Raw genomic sequence first — 12,293 nt, forward strand, 5'->3', positions numbered from 1 at the left:
TGGGCTTTGAAATTCCTGGATCGGTAGTGGAATCTGAGTGTTGACGCATGTTCTTTCCAGCAGTTCTACCACTCATTTTCCATGTAGAATCATTGAAAAGGAAGGGATAGGGTTACGTGGAGGCACCGCAACTTCTTGATGGAAACAGAGTACGAGATATGTAGCAGTAAAATGCGTTAGGCCGGAGGCGCATACCTCTTGTGTTTTAGCATCATATCTTGCGTCGTTTCTATCCCTTTTATCACGTGTACCATGGAGTTTTTTTATTTTTATAAAAAAAAAACTCTGCACCATGTCGCCGATTGGATGCTTTCTTTTCTTCCCTATCTTTGTCCTACGAAGTGATGCAGAGAAGCCTACGAAGTCCATGGTTGCAATTGTGACGGTACCGGAAAACAGAATTCAGGAGCTCAAGTAAGGTCATGTTTCAGCAGGGTTTAAAAAATGCGCTGAAAACCGCTCGAATATCGTGAATATGGATCAATTCGATGAGGTACGAATTTAAAACACGATCAATTTTCGTATTTGAATTCTAAAAATTCAAATCAGGTTTGAGAACAGAAGAAGCAATGAAGTTAAGAAGACGGGTCATCTTTGCAATTGTGACGGTAACAGAAAACAGAAGTAATGTCATGTTTGTTTCAGCAAGGTTAAAAATATATCGAAAACCGCTTGAATATCGTGAATATCGGTCGATTCGGTAGAGTATGAATTTAAAATATGATCGATTTTTGTATTTGAATTTAAAAAAAATTAACCGGATTTAAAAAAATAAAAAAACTCTATGAAAACTAGAGACAATTCTAAGAGTATCGAAGAAAAAAATTCAAAAAATGTCGTTTGCATTAGAAAAAGGCTGAATAAATAGAAAAGATTGAAACATGTCGAATGCATAGTGTAAACGACATGTTTCAGCCTAGCTCTACAGGACAAGGGAAGGAGGATAAATTTTTTTCCCCTATGTGTGATATATGTATAGAGTAGATGGTATGATTAAACAAAATCTAACAAATCTCATGTCGTATTTTTTTTTCTATTTTTTATTTTTCTTGAATTTTAATGAAGTTCGAGAAATTCGCTCGGTAAATCGTAAATTCAATCGGTTTTTGACAAAATCGTTCAGAATGTGGTAAATACGATTCATGCGGAAAATTCGGTCGGTTTCGGTACAACTCGACCGATTTCCCATTCAAATCGAATGGTTAACGAATGTCGATTCGACCGGATTTTTTTTTTCGATTTATAAATTTGATCGAGTGAATTTTGAGTGAGTTCTCACCGAATTTTAAACGAATTTTCCGATATTTATGAATTTTGGAAATTCACTGGTAGCAATTCCCGGTGTTCGATCGATTTTGTGAACCCTGCCTGTGATCCACAAACTTTTTCCTTTTAACAGTTTCAGTTACATGACCACTCCCTCCCTCGGTCGGCCACTCCCCAGAATGGCCAATCCCCTCTTCCTCTTCCTCCTCCTCTCCGTCGCCGCCGCCCCTGGCGCCGGCGCCGATGGGCAGGACCCCTGCGCGGGACGGCGGATCCACATCCGCCACCTGCCCCCGCGCTTCAACGCGCACCTCCTCCGCCACTGCGGCGCCGACGCCTTCCCGCTCGCCGACCCGTCCGCGGCGGCCACCTCGTCCCCGCCCTGCGAGTCGCTCGCCAACCACGGCCTTGGCCCGCGCACCCACCCGCGCAGCCGCTCCTGGTACCGCACCGACCCGCGGCTCCTGGAGGTCTTCTTCCACCGCCGCATCCTGGAGCGGGACTGCCTCGCCGACGACCCGGCCCACGCCGACGCGGTGTTCGTGCCCTACTACGCGGCGCTCGACGCGCTGCCGTACGTGCTCGACCCCGCGCTCCTTGACGCCTCCGCGCGGCACGGCGCGGCACTGGCGGAGTTCCTGGCGCGGGACCAGCCGCGGATCCTGTCGCGCCGCCAGGGCCACGACCATTTCCTGGTGGTCGCGGGGTCAGCGTGGGACTACGCGCAGCCGCCGGGCGTGGATCCGAGGCTGTGGGGCAGCACGTCGCTGCTGCGGCTGCCGGAGCTGGCCAACTTCACGTTCCTGACGCTGGAGTCCCGCGCGTGGCCGTGGCAGGAGCACGCGGTCCCGCACCCGACATCATTCCACCCGGCGTCTCTCCCGCTGATGCGCGCCTGGCTCGCCCGCGCGCGCCGCGCCCGCCGCAGCACGCTGATGCTCTTCGCGGGCGGCGCCTCGCGCCCGTCCAGGCCCAACATCCGTGGCTCCATCCTCGCCCAGTGCGCGAACCGCACCGACGCGTGCGTCGTCGTGGACTGCTCCGGCGGCAAATGCGTGCACGACCCGGTCCGGTACATGCATCCCATGCTACGAGCCAGGTTCTGCCTGCAGCCACCGGGGGACACGCCGACGCGGCGGTCGACGTTCGACGCCATCATCGCCGGCTGCGTGCCCGTGTTCTTCGAGGACGTCGCGGCGAGGAGGCAGTACGGCTGGCACCTCCCCCCCGCGCGGTACGACGAGTTCTCGGTCCACATACCGAAAGAGGCGGTGGTGTTCGGCGGCGTCAAGATCGCCGAGACGCTCGAGGCCGTTCCGGAGCCCGAGGTGCGGAGGATGCGGGAGCGCTTGCTGGAGTTGGCGCCGAGAGTGGTGTACCGGCGCCACGGGAGCACCGCGGAGATGAGAGGAGCGGGGAAGGACGCCGTCGACCTCGCCGTGGACGGCGTGCTAAGGAGGATACGGAGGCGGGTGCGCGCGCTGGAGGACGGCCAGCCGGAGAGGATTTACGCGCTGGAGGACGACAGCGTCGAGGCGTAGGATGAGAAGAATGTTCTTGGTGACATCCGCTTCAATTGCGTCAGGACATTTTGGTGCTGTGCAGCAGCTTCCTTATTCAAGCTTCTACTTTGGAGAGTGTGAGAGAGGGAGTGCGTGTGTGCATATGCTGTTTTTTTTTCGAATCAAGAGGGCCCTTTATTAGTTACTCAAAAATTGATTACAATCATGAGTAATTAGATGCTCGACACACACCGGCGGCCGTTCACGCCATAGCTATACTGCACTATGATATAAACGTTTTGCTAGCTGAGCAAGCTCTTGCGCTACTAGATTGGATTGTAATCAATTTTTGAGTAACTAATAAAGAGGTTGGATTTGTGTTATTGTAAGGAGATTGGATGTCTGTGCATATGCTGTTATTGTAAGGAGATTGGATTTGTGTTCCTTCTTCCTTGTAATGGCGGCATTTTTTGCTGTGTTCGTCGTGTTTGTATGGTGGGAACTTTCCCGTCTTCGCAGAGTTGCAGTGATAATAGCAGGGGGTGAGGCTAGAAAGAAATTGATGGTGGTATACACATGTATAATTTTGAAACAACATTACCGATTTTAGTTAATTTAGGTGATCATAGACGAAAAGTTCAATACTAGTAGTTTCATAGAGATGAAATGAAATCATGCAACATCAGCAAAACATTTTTGGCCTTAAGTGATCTTGCTTCCCTGCTCCCCAGGATGAGGACTGCCTGTGGAAATGTGGAATTGCAGTGCTGATTATTTGTAAAGAAGAGTAAACTTATAGTACAAAAAACATTTCATGCACAAGAGCACCAGTGGTCTAGTGGTAGAATAGTACCCTGCCACGGTACAGACCCGGGTTCGATTCCCGGCTGGTGCATATTTTTAATCTTCATTTTTTTCCCTACATATTTGTCCATTTCAGAGTTGAGACTGTCATTTACAAAATCATTTGCCATGTAATGCTTATTCTAGTTATGGCTATACTCAGAGATACATAAAATGATTTCGGAGATGAGAATCCTGATAATGTTTTTACAAGTATTTCTTAAAATCTTCATTTGCTTCGGCCACTAGATGATCATCATCCCACTCGTCCCGACAACTCTCCGGACGGGCCACCTTGTTCTTCGCATTAGCAGCATACATCAGCTTCCTCCATTCTTCAATTGGTGGATGGCCACATTGCTCCGCGAGCCAATCGTCATACTCAAACTGCATGTAAAGCATACTTATCAATGGAAATTCAAACGTATCAGTGGAAAATTGACAGGCATCTTCAGGCTACCTGATAGTTTGAAAAGTTATGAGTATATCTCTTAGGCCATCCGCGCGCTTCCAAGTTTTGAGTAGAAGGCTTTCACATCTTCCGCCATTTCGTCTTTCGATGGAAGCTCAATCCGTCCCGATAGAACACCAGCAACCCACTTGCTTTGCAGTTCAAACAGCGGAACAGGGATAACCTGGATTGAACAGAGGCTGGAAGGTTTCAGATCGTAGAATATTGCAAGTTAAGTTACGCGAGCATCTAAACTGGTGGGCAGCAACTTGCACCCGAACTGACCTTCCACGGTAATCCGACAAATGAAAGTTGAGGAGCCACTTCAGGTGGGAAAACATGCTTGTACAGTGGGTCGACACAGTTACCATCCACAGTGATGGTGCTATCATCTCCAAGAAATGGGAAGTCATACAGGTAGCTTCAGTCAAAGATACATGCTTCGTGTAAGAAACGGTTGGATACTGCAAGCCTCTATGCCCAGTATAGTGCATGATGACATCGGCCTTGATTGAGCTTCCATCCTGGAACAATAGACTCCCATCATCCTGTGCACGATCGATCTGCAGCTCGAAGATTAATTTCGCAACAGTAATAGCTGTGGCAGCTCTTCCAATGGATAAAGCTACCATATTCTGACTCAACAGGGAAAACGTTCGTTTACCATGGAGTGAAGCCACGAATCATCGTAGCCAGGCTGCTTCTCACAGGTGGAAGCTGGTGCTGATCTATCGGCAATATGGACCTCTTTCGCAACGTTTGCGATGTCTCTTGAAATGTCAAACGCACTCGCTGAGGCTCCGATTGTGATCACTACCTACATAGCGATGTGATGCACACTCCTCAGTTAAGCATGGAACTGCATAATCGGAGGAGAAATCATTGAGTGAGAAAAACACTCACTTGGTCGAGGAATGGCTCCGGCACATGGTAATTGTGGCTATGCATCTGGTTGCCAGGCCAAGCATCTACCCCTGCCAAAGTTTTGAAAGTAGAGAATTGATTACTGAAGACGATCAACTTCAGGAATTTCCGGTGGCTGGAGTTCATTGCAGTTTATTGCAGAATCTATCCGACTTTTGGAGCTCAGATTTACGCGATCACAATTCAAAAGTTCTATAGCGCCAAGATTATCGGGAATGACGGCAATGCGCGGCTCCGTGTAGTGCCCATTGCTAAGCACGACGGCGTCGTACACGGTACACCTCCTCCTCGCCAATCCCCTTCTCCCCGAGCTTCCTCGACGTCACCGCCCACCCCCCGCCGTCCTCCCTCCAGACCCTGACCACCTTCGTCTCGAACCAGACGAGACGGGGCAGATCGAACCGCCGCGAGAACGCCTCCAAGTTCCGGAGCTGGGGGTCGGAATGATTCAGGCTCCTTGCTTGTTCTTGGGACGTCATGTGGGCCTGAGGGGATTTGGAGGGAAGCGGACCGGGAGGGAGCCGCCGCCGCCGCGGCGTGTGGAAATGGCCTCTTGGTGAAGATTTGCCTGGCCTGGAAGTACCTTGGGACCTAGCTGTTAGGTAGCAGACTGAACTAAACCTTTAAGAGTTAACTAGCCAAAACACGAACACTCAGAATAATGCGGAATTAACTTCATCAAACTGTTGCTTGCAGAAGCCATCTGATGATTCCCGTCGCTCGGGGAATAACAGCCACAAGGATCGGTTCTAGGTTGATGTAGGCTCCGTTGATTGTGGTAGCAGTGCGCGGTATGAATGCCGGGATGTCCTGGTTTGGAGTATTAGGATTTTGGCTAACCTCAGGAAAGATGCCAAGAGAGCCCTTGTGAGTTAGCCGGCTAACCATTTTATTGTTGTGCTATCGATAAGGGATCGAAACCATAACCGGTTTTCGTCACAACAAATAGGAGCTGTGGGAAGGCAGCCACTGGTCAGCCCTGATACATACATAGTGATTAGTCGGTGCTCAGTGCTAAGCTTGCCAATCTTGTGTCCCCACATGCAAAGCAAAAGCCAACATCATCACGACGAACTGAAGCATAAAGGCGGTCTAATTTGTAGTACAGCAGAAGCATCACTACGCCTTTGTCAAAGACTAAAGGGACCAGTTTGTTGTTTCAGCTTGTTGTACAGTAAAAAGCTGAATTGTAAAAGTTAAATTGTAAAAGCTGAATAGTAAAAGTTAAATTGTAAAAGCTAGATTGCACAATCTGCATAAGTTGATGAAGGTTAAATTGTTGGATTATTATCATCTGGAAACTGAATTGTTAAAAACTAGATTGCACAATCTACTTGTTTGTTTCAATTTGCAAATTGTAATCATAATCCACAATTTGTAAGTTGGGAAAAAAAAAACAGGGTCTAATATCAGTTTCTGGTCGGAAAAAACAGGTAATACCGGTTTAAGTAGCCTTCATTTGGACAAGCAACTTGACAAAGACATTCAGAAACACAGCCTGACAGAAGAAATGAACATTGCATACTGCACAGCTGGAGAACTAGTTTATCAGAACGACTCTGTTCAGCGACATTCAGAAACAGGCAAGCGAAACAAACGGCAGAACTAGCCGATCAATCAGGATCGCAAATTAAAGTGACCCAGCCCACATGGTGACACGACGGCATATATGGGCTGGGTTGGGATATCGTGCTATCCTGGGCCCAGCCGAAACCAGTGTTTTCGGACATCTATGTTCATTTTTTTTCAAATCGGACATCCTGAATCGAAGTCGAATTTCGATATTCGTATTAAATTCTAAGTTGTATTTTATATGTTTAAATTTTCTTTATCAAATTAGACACTCAAATCTAAGTTAAATTCTGACACTTGTTTCCATATCCAGTAACACTGGCCGAAACTAGCCCATTTAGCAGATTGACACAAGTTTTTAATGAGAGAATAATTTACATGAGTTATCTTGAGGTCTTGATGTTTTAAGCTCCTTGCACTTCTCAGAGCTGAGCACAGAGGTAAGAGGTTGTACTGCTGCTAGCATTGCTCACTTCCTCGCATAGGAAGCGTTTAGTATTCTTGGGAGCAGTGTCCGTGACTTCCACCACGCCAGATGCCCATGCAATCTGCCTAGCAAGTTCATCCACCACCTCATCGATCAGCATCCCCGCCACCACCGTGCCGATCTCCCGTTCCTCCTCGCCGCATTGCATCCACCGCCGGCCACGCTCCATCTCGGCCACGACGGCCTCCCCGCCGCGCAGCACGTCGTTCAAGCCCCACCGCTCAGTTTCCGCGCATTCCAACCAGCCCCTGGCCGCTGCCATGATCTCACCGTCTCCCAACCACTCAGCCTTTCGCGGCAGCAGGCCGGCCGGCGCAGGGAGCTCAGCGTCAGAGCGTCGAAGTTTCATATCGACGAAGAAGTCGAGCAGAAGCCGTTCGGAGACGACGTCCACGCCGGCCGAGACCGTGTCCATGACCAGCGCAAGGAAGCCGTGCTCGTCTGGCTCTTCGTGGAAGCCGACGCCGCGGCGACCGCTGCCTGGGCTCGGCGGCGTTACCGCGTCGGTGCGGCACTGGAGCTGCTGCTGTTCTGGGACGTCGTCAGCGAGGTCATCCGACGTGGCGGCGAGGTGCGCCTCGAGATCCACGGGACCTAGCTCGTCGAGGTTCCCGAATCGTCGGATCTTGTGCGCCTTTCTTCCTGCTCCACGAAAGAGAAAACGTTTTAAGCATACGCGGATGATTGCATTGGTTACTCAAATCATGGTCAAACTAAATGAAAATGGAAAAGCTGGGGAGATCATTGTTTTTTTCTTTGCCTTTTATCCGACCGTCACTGATCATGTGGGTCCAGTAGGATCTCCGTATCCTGTCCAAGCAATCGAACAATTGGCACGGCTTTTATAATTCCGTATCCTGTCGGAGCAAAAGACAGGAACAAAGGAGATTCTGGGGAGGCTCCAGCGCTACCTCCTCTTAGATTTGACAGCATTATTACCGCTGTAACTATCTTTTGTACTACACATGATTGGTACTCTAAGGTGTGTTTAGTTTAGGGGATACAGTGATATGTGAAGTGGCCATCTCTCCTTTTTTTTTCAGGAACAACAGGAATGAGATCATTCTCTTAGAAAATATTTTCTCAATATGTTAGATAAAGCTATCCTCCGAATCGGTGAAATAAAGCTATCCAACTTAGCTAATTATACTTATTAGTATAATAATTAGTGATATTAGTATGTTTGTATTACTTATTAGTATATATTACTATAAAATTAGAATTTGTAAGGATTAATATGCTAATCAGTGATGATTAATGAGTTAATTAGAGTATGATTATGGTTAATTAGCATATTTTATTGTTAATTAGAGTATGATTATGTATTAGTGCATGTTGATTAATGTATTATTAATAGTTATTATTTAAAATTAAAAGATATAATTAGTTGATAATTTTTATCCTCATCCATCATCGTTCCTCCAACCAAACAAAAAAGAGACTCATTTCATACATCTAACTAAAAAAAGGATTATCTCATCTTTAAAAACAGAAACTCCTGTACCATCCCATTTTAACTCCAGATCAAACACACCCTAATTACTCTAGATTCCCGCATTGAGAATGTGTAGGGGACGGCGTTTCACAAGGCCCGATCAGCTGCTCAAAAGTCTCTGCGGCTCTGCTCTATCTCGTACATTTTCTCTGAACTGACGAGACACACTACTCATGTCTGACCGGATTGGGACTCGGATTGGGTACAGGTCCAAGTCCCCAACGTCTCGTGATTAAACGACCACGTAGTCGTCTCAACTTCCCTCGTTACTCTCTTGTTTCTTCCGGCGATTATTTGCACATGGATGAAGTGTTCATGCAAGGACCCACACTACTCTTATGTACTTCATGATTCAGAGAAGATCACTTACTCTGGAGACGCGCGAGGCTGTCATCGGAAGAAGACGAACACGCGCCGGCGCCACCCTTGTCCTCTCCGTCCCCGTATTCATCCTCGCCGTCACCGTCGTCGTGGAAGGGGAAATCCATGACGGCCACCGGGCTGAGCTGCTCATCCTTGTCGTCCACCTCCGATCCCGAGCTGGACCCCTCCTCCTTGGATCCCCTCTTCATCGCCTGCATTATTGTACGACGACCACATACCAAACAATGCTCATCATGAACCAACCATTGCTAGCAACGCTGCAAAAAATTTGCCGCGGCAAACGACAGTTCTACCTATCGCCGCAACGCCGCCGCAGCAGCAGCAGAGTAGAAAGGACGCACGCCGCACGCGTGGCTGGCCTCGGCGCGGCGGGCGTCCTTTCTACTCTGCTGCTGCTGGTGGTCGTTTCGTGCCGGTGGAGCCGTGAACTTTTCGTAGAAGACAAACCACGGTGTTGCTCCAACAGAACGTGCGGCGCCGGCTTAACCAAGTGGCCATCGGCACATGTAGCCTTGCAGACAAAGCGACGACGTTGATGGACCAGTGGTTGGTACGAGCGTGTGTATTTCTACGTGCAACGTCGCAACTTGGCAACCGCAGTAGCCGGCCAGTGGAGGTCATCACTTGGCAGACAGAGCCTTCACTCTGCTCAGCCGAAGCTACGCCTATGGTGGTCGGACTTGAGCAAGAACGCTGTAGTTCAGCGGCATGTGCGGACGTGAGTGAGCCTTTTACAGTGCTTGGCTCACGTCCCGACAAGCTGCACTCACTGACTGCGCATAGGCCTACGACATTTATGCTGGCTGTACCTTTTCCGCCTGGTCCACAGCACACGTCGTGTCGTCGTGGACACAGGACGCTGGGCCGGCCATCATCGTGAACAGGGTGATGGTTTGGGTGGCCGAACAGTGAGCTCTAGGCAGGAAGGAAGAGACCCTGCAGTTTGCAGTTGCAGCAGCCGTGGACAAGTGATTCATTTCTCACCGTCTTATCAGTATTGGCGACCCGACAACTAGTACTGCGTGTACTTAATTAGCCTACCTCGGATCATGGTAAACACAAGCTGCGAGGCACAAATCTCACAAAACCACAAGCAAAGTGAACGTTTTAGGCCGTATATTTAGGTCCTATATCGTGAAGCTATCGGACCAATTCTTAAGTAAAATTAATAAGAGTTTTATTAAATAATAATTTATAGTTTTTATCTTACAGAGTGATTTTATGAGAGTAATTTTTTAAAATAAATTATATGTTAGAAAATAAAAAATAACATCTTCTAATTCAATTTTTTTTATCAAATCGCTTATTCTATATAGTTTACCTAAAAAATCATTGGAGAATGATTTTTAGCTACAATCACTTTTCTTATAAAATCATCTTTCTAAACATTTGGATTTAAAAAGCTCTAACTGTCTCTAGTATACTCACTTTTTTTTATAGAATCATCTTTCTAAAAATTTGGATCTAAAAAGCTCTAACTCTCTCTCTCTAGGTACTACAATCTACACCGGTCATCTCCATCAATCAATCACCGTGATTGGCACGACTGAGGTGTAACACAGTAACACTAGCGGTACTATTATGAGCTAAAATTAAAAAAAAATATTTTACTTCCCAAACTATGCAGTAGTCCGAAAAACTACTGTCTCAGTATACAAAACCACTGTCAAAGGTGTAAAAGATCTGTATTTAAATTTCTAAAATTTAAACAAACGATTTAATAGTTTAAGAGTTTTTAATCAACTGTATAGTTTGAAGAGTAAAATATACTCTCTTTTTTTTACAATACTACCGAGGACCGTGCAGTGCGGCTGATTCCCTTGGATGCTTCATACATGCAGAGGCACAGACGCACAGTGCAGAAGATCCGCATAAATGAGCAAGGCGTGGATGTATAGTTGGGTCGTACTGGAGCTTTGGTTGTGGTATGAATATGTGGGGCTTCCGTGACCGTTTCGTAGCTAATCCACTCTGATCCAGAGCTTATACAAACGCAAGAATGTAACTAACCGAACGAGAGGCCGCAACTGAATTAACGCCCAATTATTGAAGCATCATGATGAATGCAACGGCCGAACTACAGAGAAAATCGTAATTATCGACGTTGATTACCTCGTGCTCATCTCCGGCGGCGGCCACGGCATCGTGCATGCTCTCCGAGGCAGAGCTCGCCGACGAGAAGTCCGAGTCCGACTCGGTCCGGGACCTCCTCCTCCCGGACGAGTTATCACTCGACTCCGACGACGTCTCCGGCTCGGAGCCGCAGCCGCAGACGCTCAACACGGCCACTGCGACCTCCTCGTCGCGGCGCCTCCAGAAGCCGCCCCTGAGCCGGCGCGAGAGGCTCCTCGAGAGGTGGGACAGCTTGCTCGGGCCACGCCGCAGGGACGGTGAGCGACCGCCGAAGCCACGGAGCGCCTCGGGGGACTCGAGGAGGTGCCGCATTGGCGACGAGGCGGAGACGAGGCGGCGCGGGTAGCAGCGGAAGCCCGCGGCGCTGCACGAGTCGCAGTCCAGCTCCAGCAGATCCTTCAGCCTCAGCGGCGTCCCCGCACCCGCCATTGCCGCCTGTCCCGTCACTCACTCAATCACGTACTCCTATCTCTGATCTGAGCTTGCTGTGGAGTGGGAAGCGAGCACCGAGCTAGTGCGCGTTGCCGTGCGTGCGCCCGTGTGCCAACTGATCAGCACTCGAGCGCGTGTGATTCAAGGGCCCGGAAGTGCGCGGGGGGGGGGGGGGGGCGGCTGCGTGGTAGCTTCGGCCGTGTGGCTGGCCGTGCCGGTGTTAAAAAAAAAATGCGCGAGCTGAAGCTTGTTTTGATTCGGGGGCAGGTGCTCGTTTCGGGCTGCGGCTCGCGCGCGCGGGAGGCGGAGGAGAGCGGGGAGCGGCGGGGGCCGGGGGACGGACAGGGCGTGGCGCGCCGCGCGCGGTGGGTGGGAGTGGGCGGGTTCGCGTGCGGCCACGGGCTAAATATGCGAAACGCACGGGGGATCACGACACCGGCGCGTGCGTGGTTCATTGCCTCGCCCTGCCCCAAGGCTGCTGTGCGATTCTCCTGTTCATCCCATCCACCCGGGGTGGCTACGGCTACGAGCTAACTGCGTAGGAGTACTTGAAATTGATCGGCCATGGACCAAGGACTGTCGTATGATTGTGCTGGCTGGTGGCTGCCCTGTACTCCACGAAACTGAACGCAGAGGATGGATTCAGCAACGCCCCAATGCGTGTGGCAAGAAACAGCTCGTGCTCTCTGTCCTTCACGAATTAGTAGGTACTCTTTTTTTTGCGGGGTGAATTAGTTGGCACTTGATCCTGGTTAACACTGTCTAAGCCGGTGCACAGCTGAAGAACTTCTTCATGGTCGTTGA

General features: G+C 49.2%; 2 protein-coding genes, 1 non-coding gene and 1 pseudogene across 3 annotated transcripts; 2 read left to right on the top strand and 2 right to left on the bottom strand.

Annotated features, from left to right (window-relative positions):
- The first annotated feature begins 1,409 nt into the window (after nucleotides 1-1,409).
- On the top strand, nucleotides 1,410-3,320 carry LOC133907869 (probable xyloglucan galactosyltransferase GT19). Its single transcript, XM_062349966.1, has one exon. The coding sequence runs from the start codon at nucleotides 1,410-1,412 to the stop codon at nucleotides 2,805-2,807; it is 1,398 nt and encodes a 465-aa protein (XP_062205950.1). The 3' UTR covers nucleotides 2,808-3,320.
- Nucleotides 3,321-3,592: 272 nt separating this feature from the next.
- Nucleotides 3,593-3,663, top strand: TRNAG-GCC (transfer RNA glycine (anticodon GCC)). Its single transcript has one exon. It is a non-coding gene; the product is annotated as a tRNA-Gly (tRNA).
- A 78-nt stretch (nucleotides 3,664-3,741) lies between these two features.
- Nucleotides 3,742-5,465, bottom strand: LOC133908002 (flavin-containing monooxygenase FMO GS-OX-like 5; annotated as a pseudogene).
- Nucleotides 5,466-6,854: 1,389 nt separating this feature from the next.
- On the bottom strand, nucleotides 6,855-11,644 carry LOC133907871 (uncharacterized). Its single transcript, XM_062349967.1, has 3 exons — nucleotides 11,037-11,644; nucleotides 8,911-9,115; nucleotides 6,855-7,687 (listed from the first exon to the last, which is right to left on the bottom strand). Exons 1-3 carry the CDS (start codon nucleotides 11,484-11,486, stop codon nucleotides 6,981-6,983), a joined length of 1,362 nt encoding a protein of 453 aa, XP_062205951.1. The 5' UTR covers nucleotides 11,487-11,644; the 3' UTR covers nucleotides 6,855-6,980.
- Between the last annotated feature and the right edge of the window lie 649 nt (nucleotides 11,645-12,293).

This window comes from Phragmites australis, chromosome 24, assembly GCF_958298935.1.
Source record: "Phragmites australis chromosome 24, lpPhrAust1.1, whole genome shotgun sequence".
NCBI lineage: Eukaryota > Viridiplantae > Streptophyta > Magnoliopsida > Poales > Poaceae > Phragmites > Phragmites australis.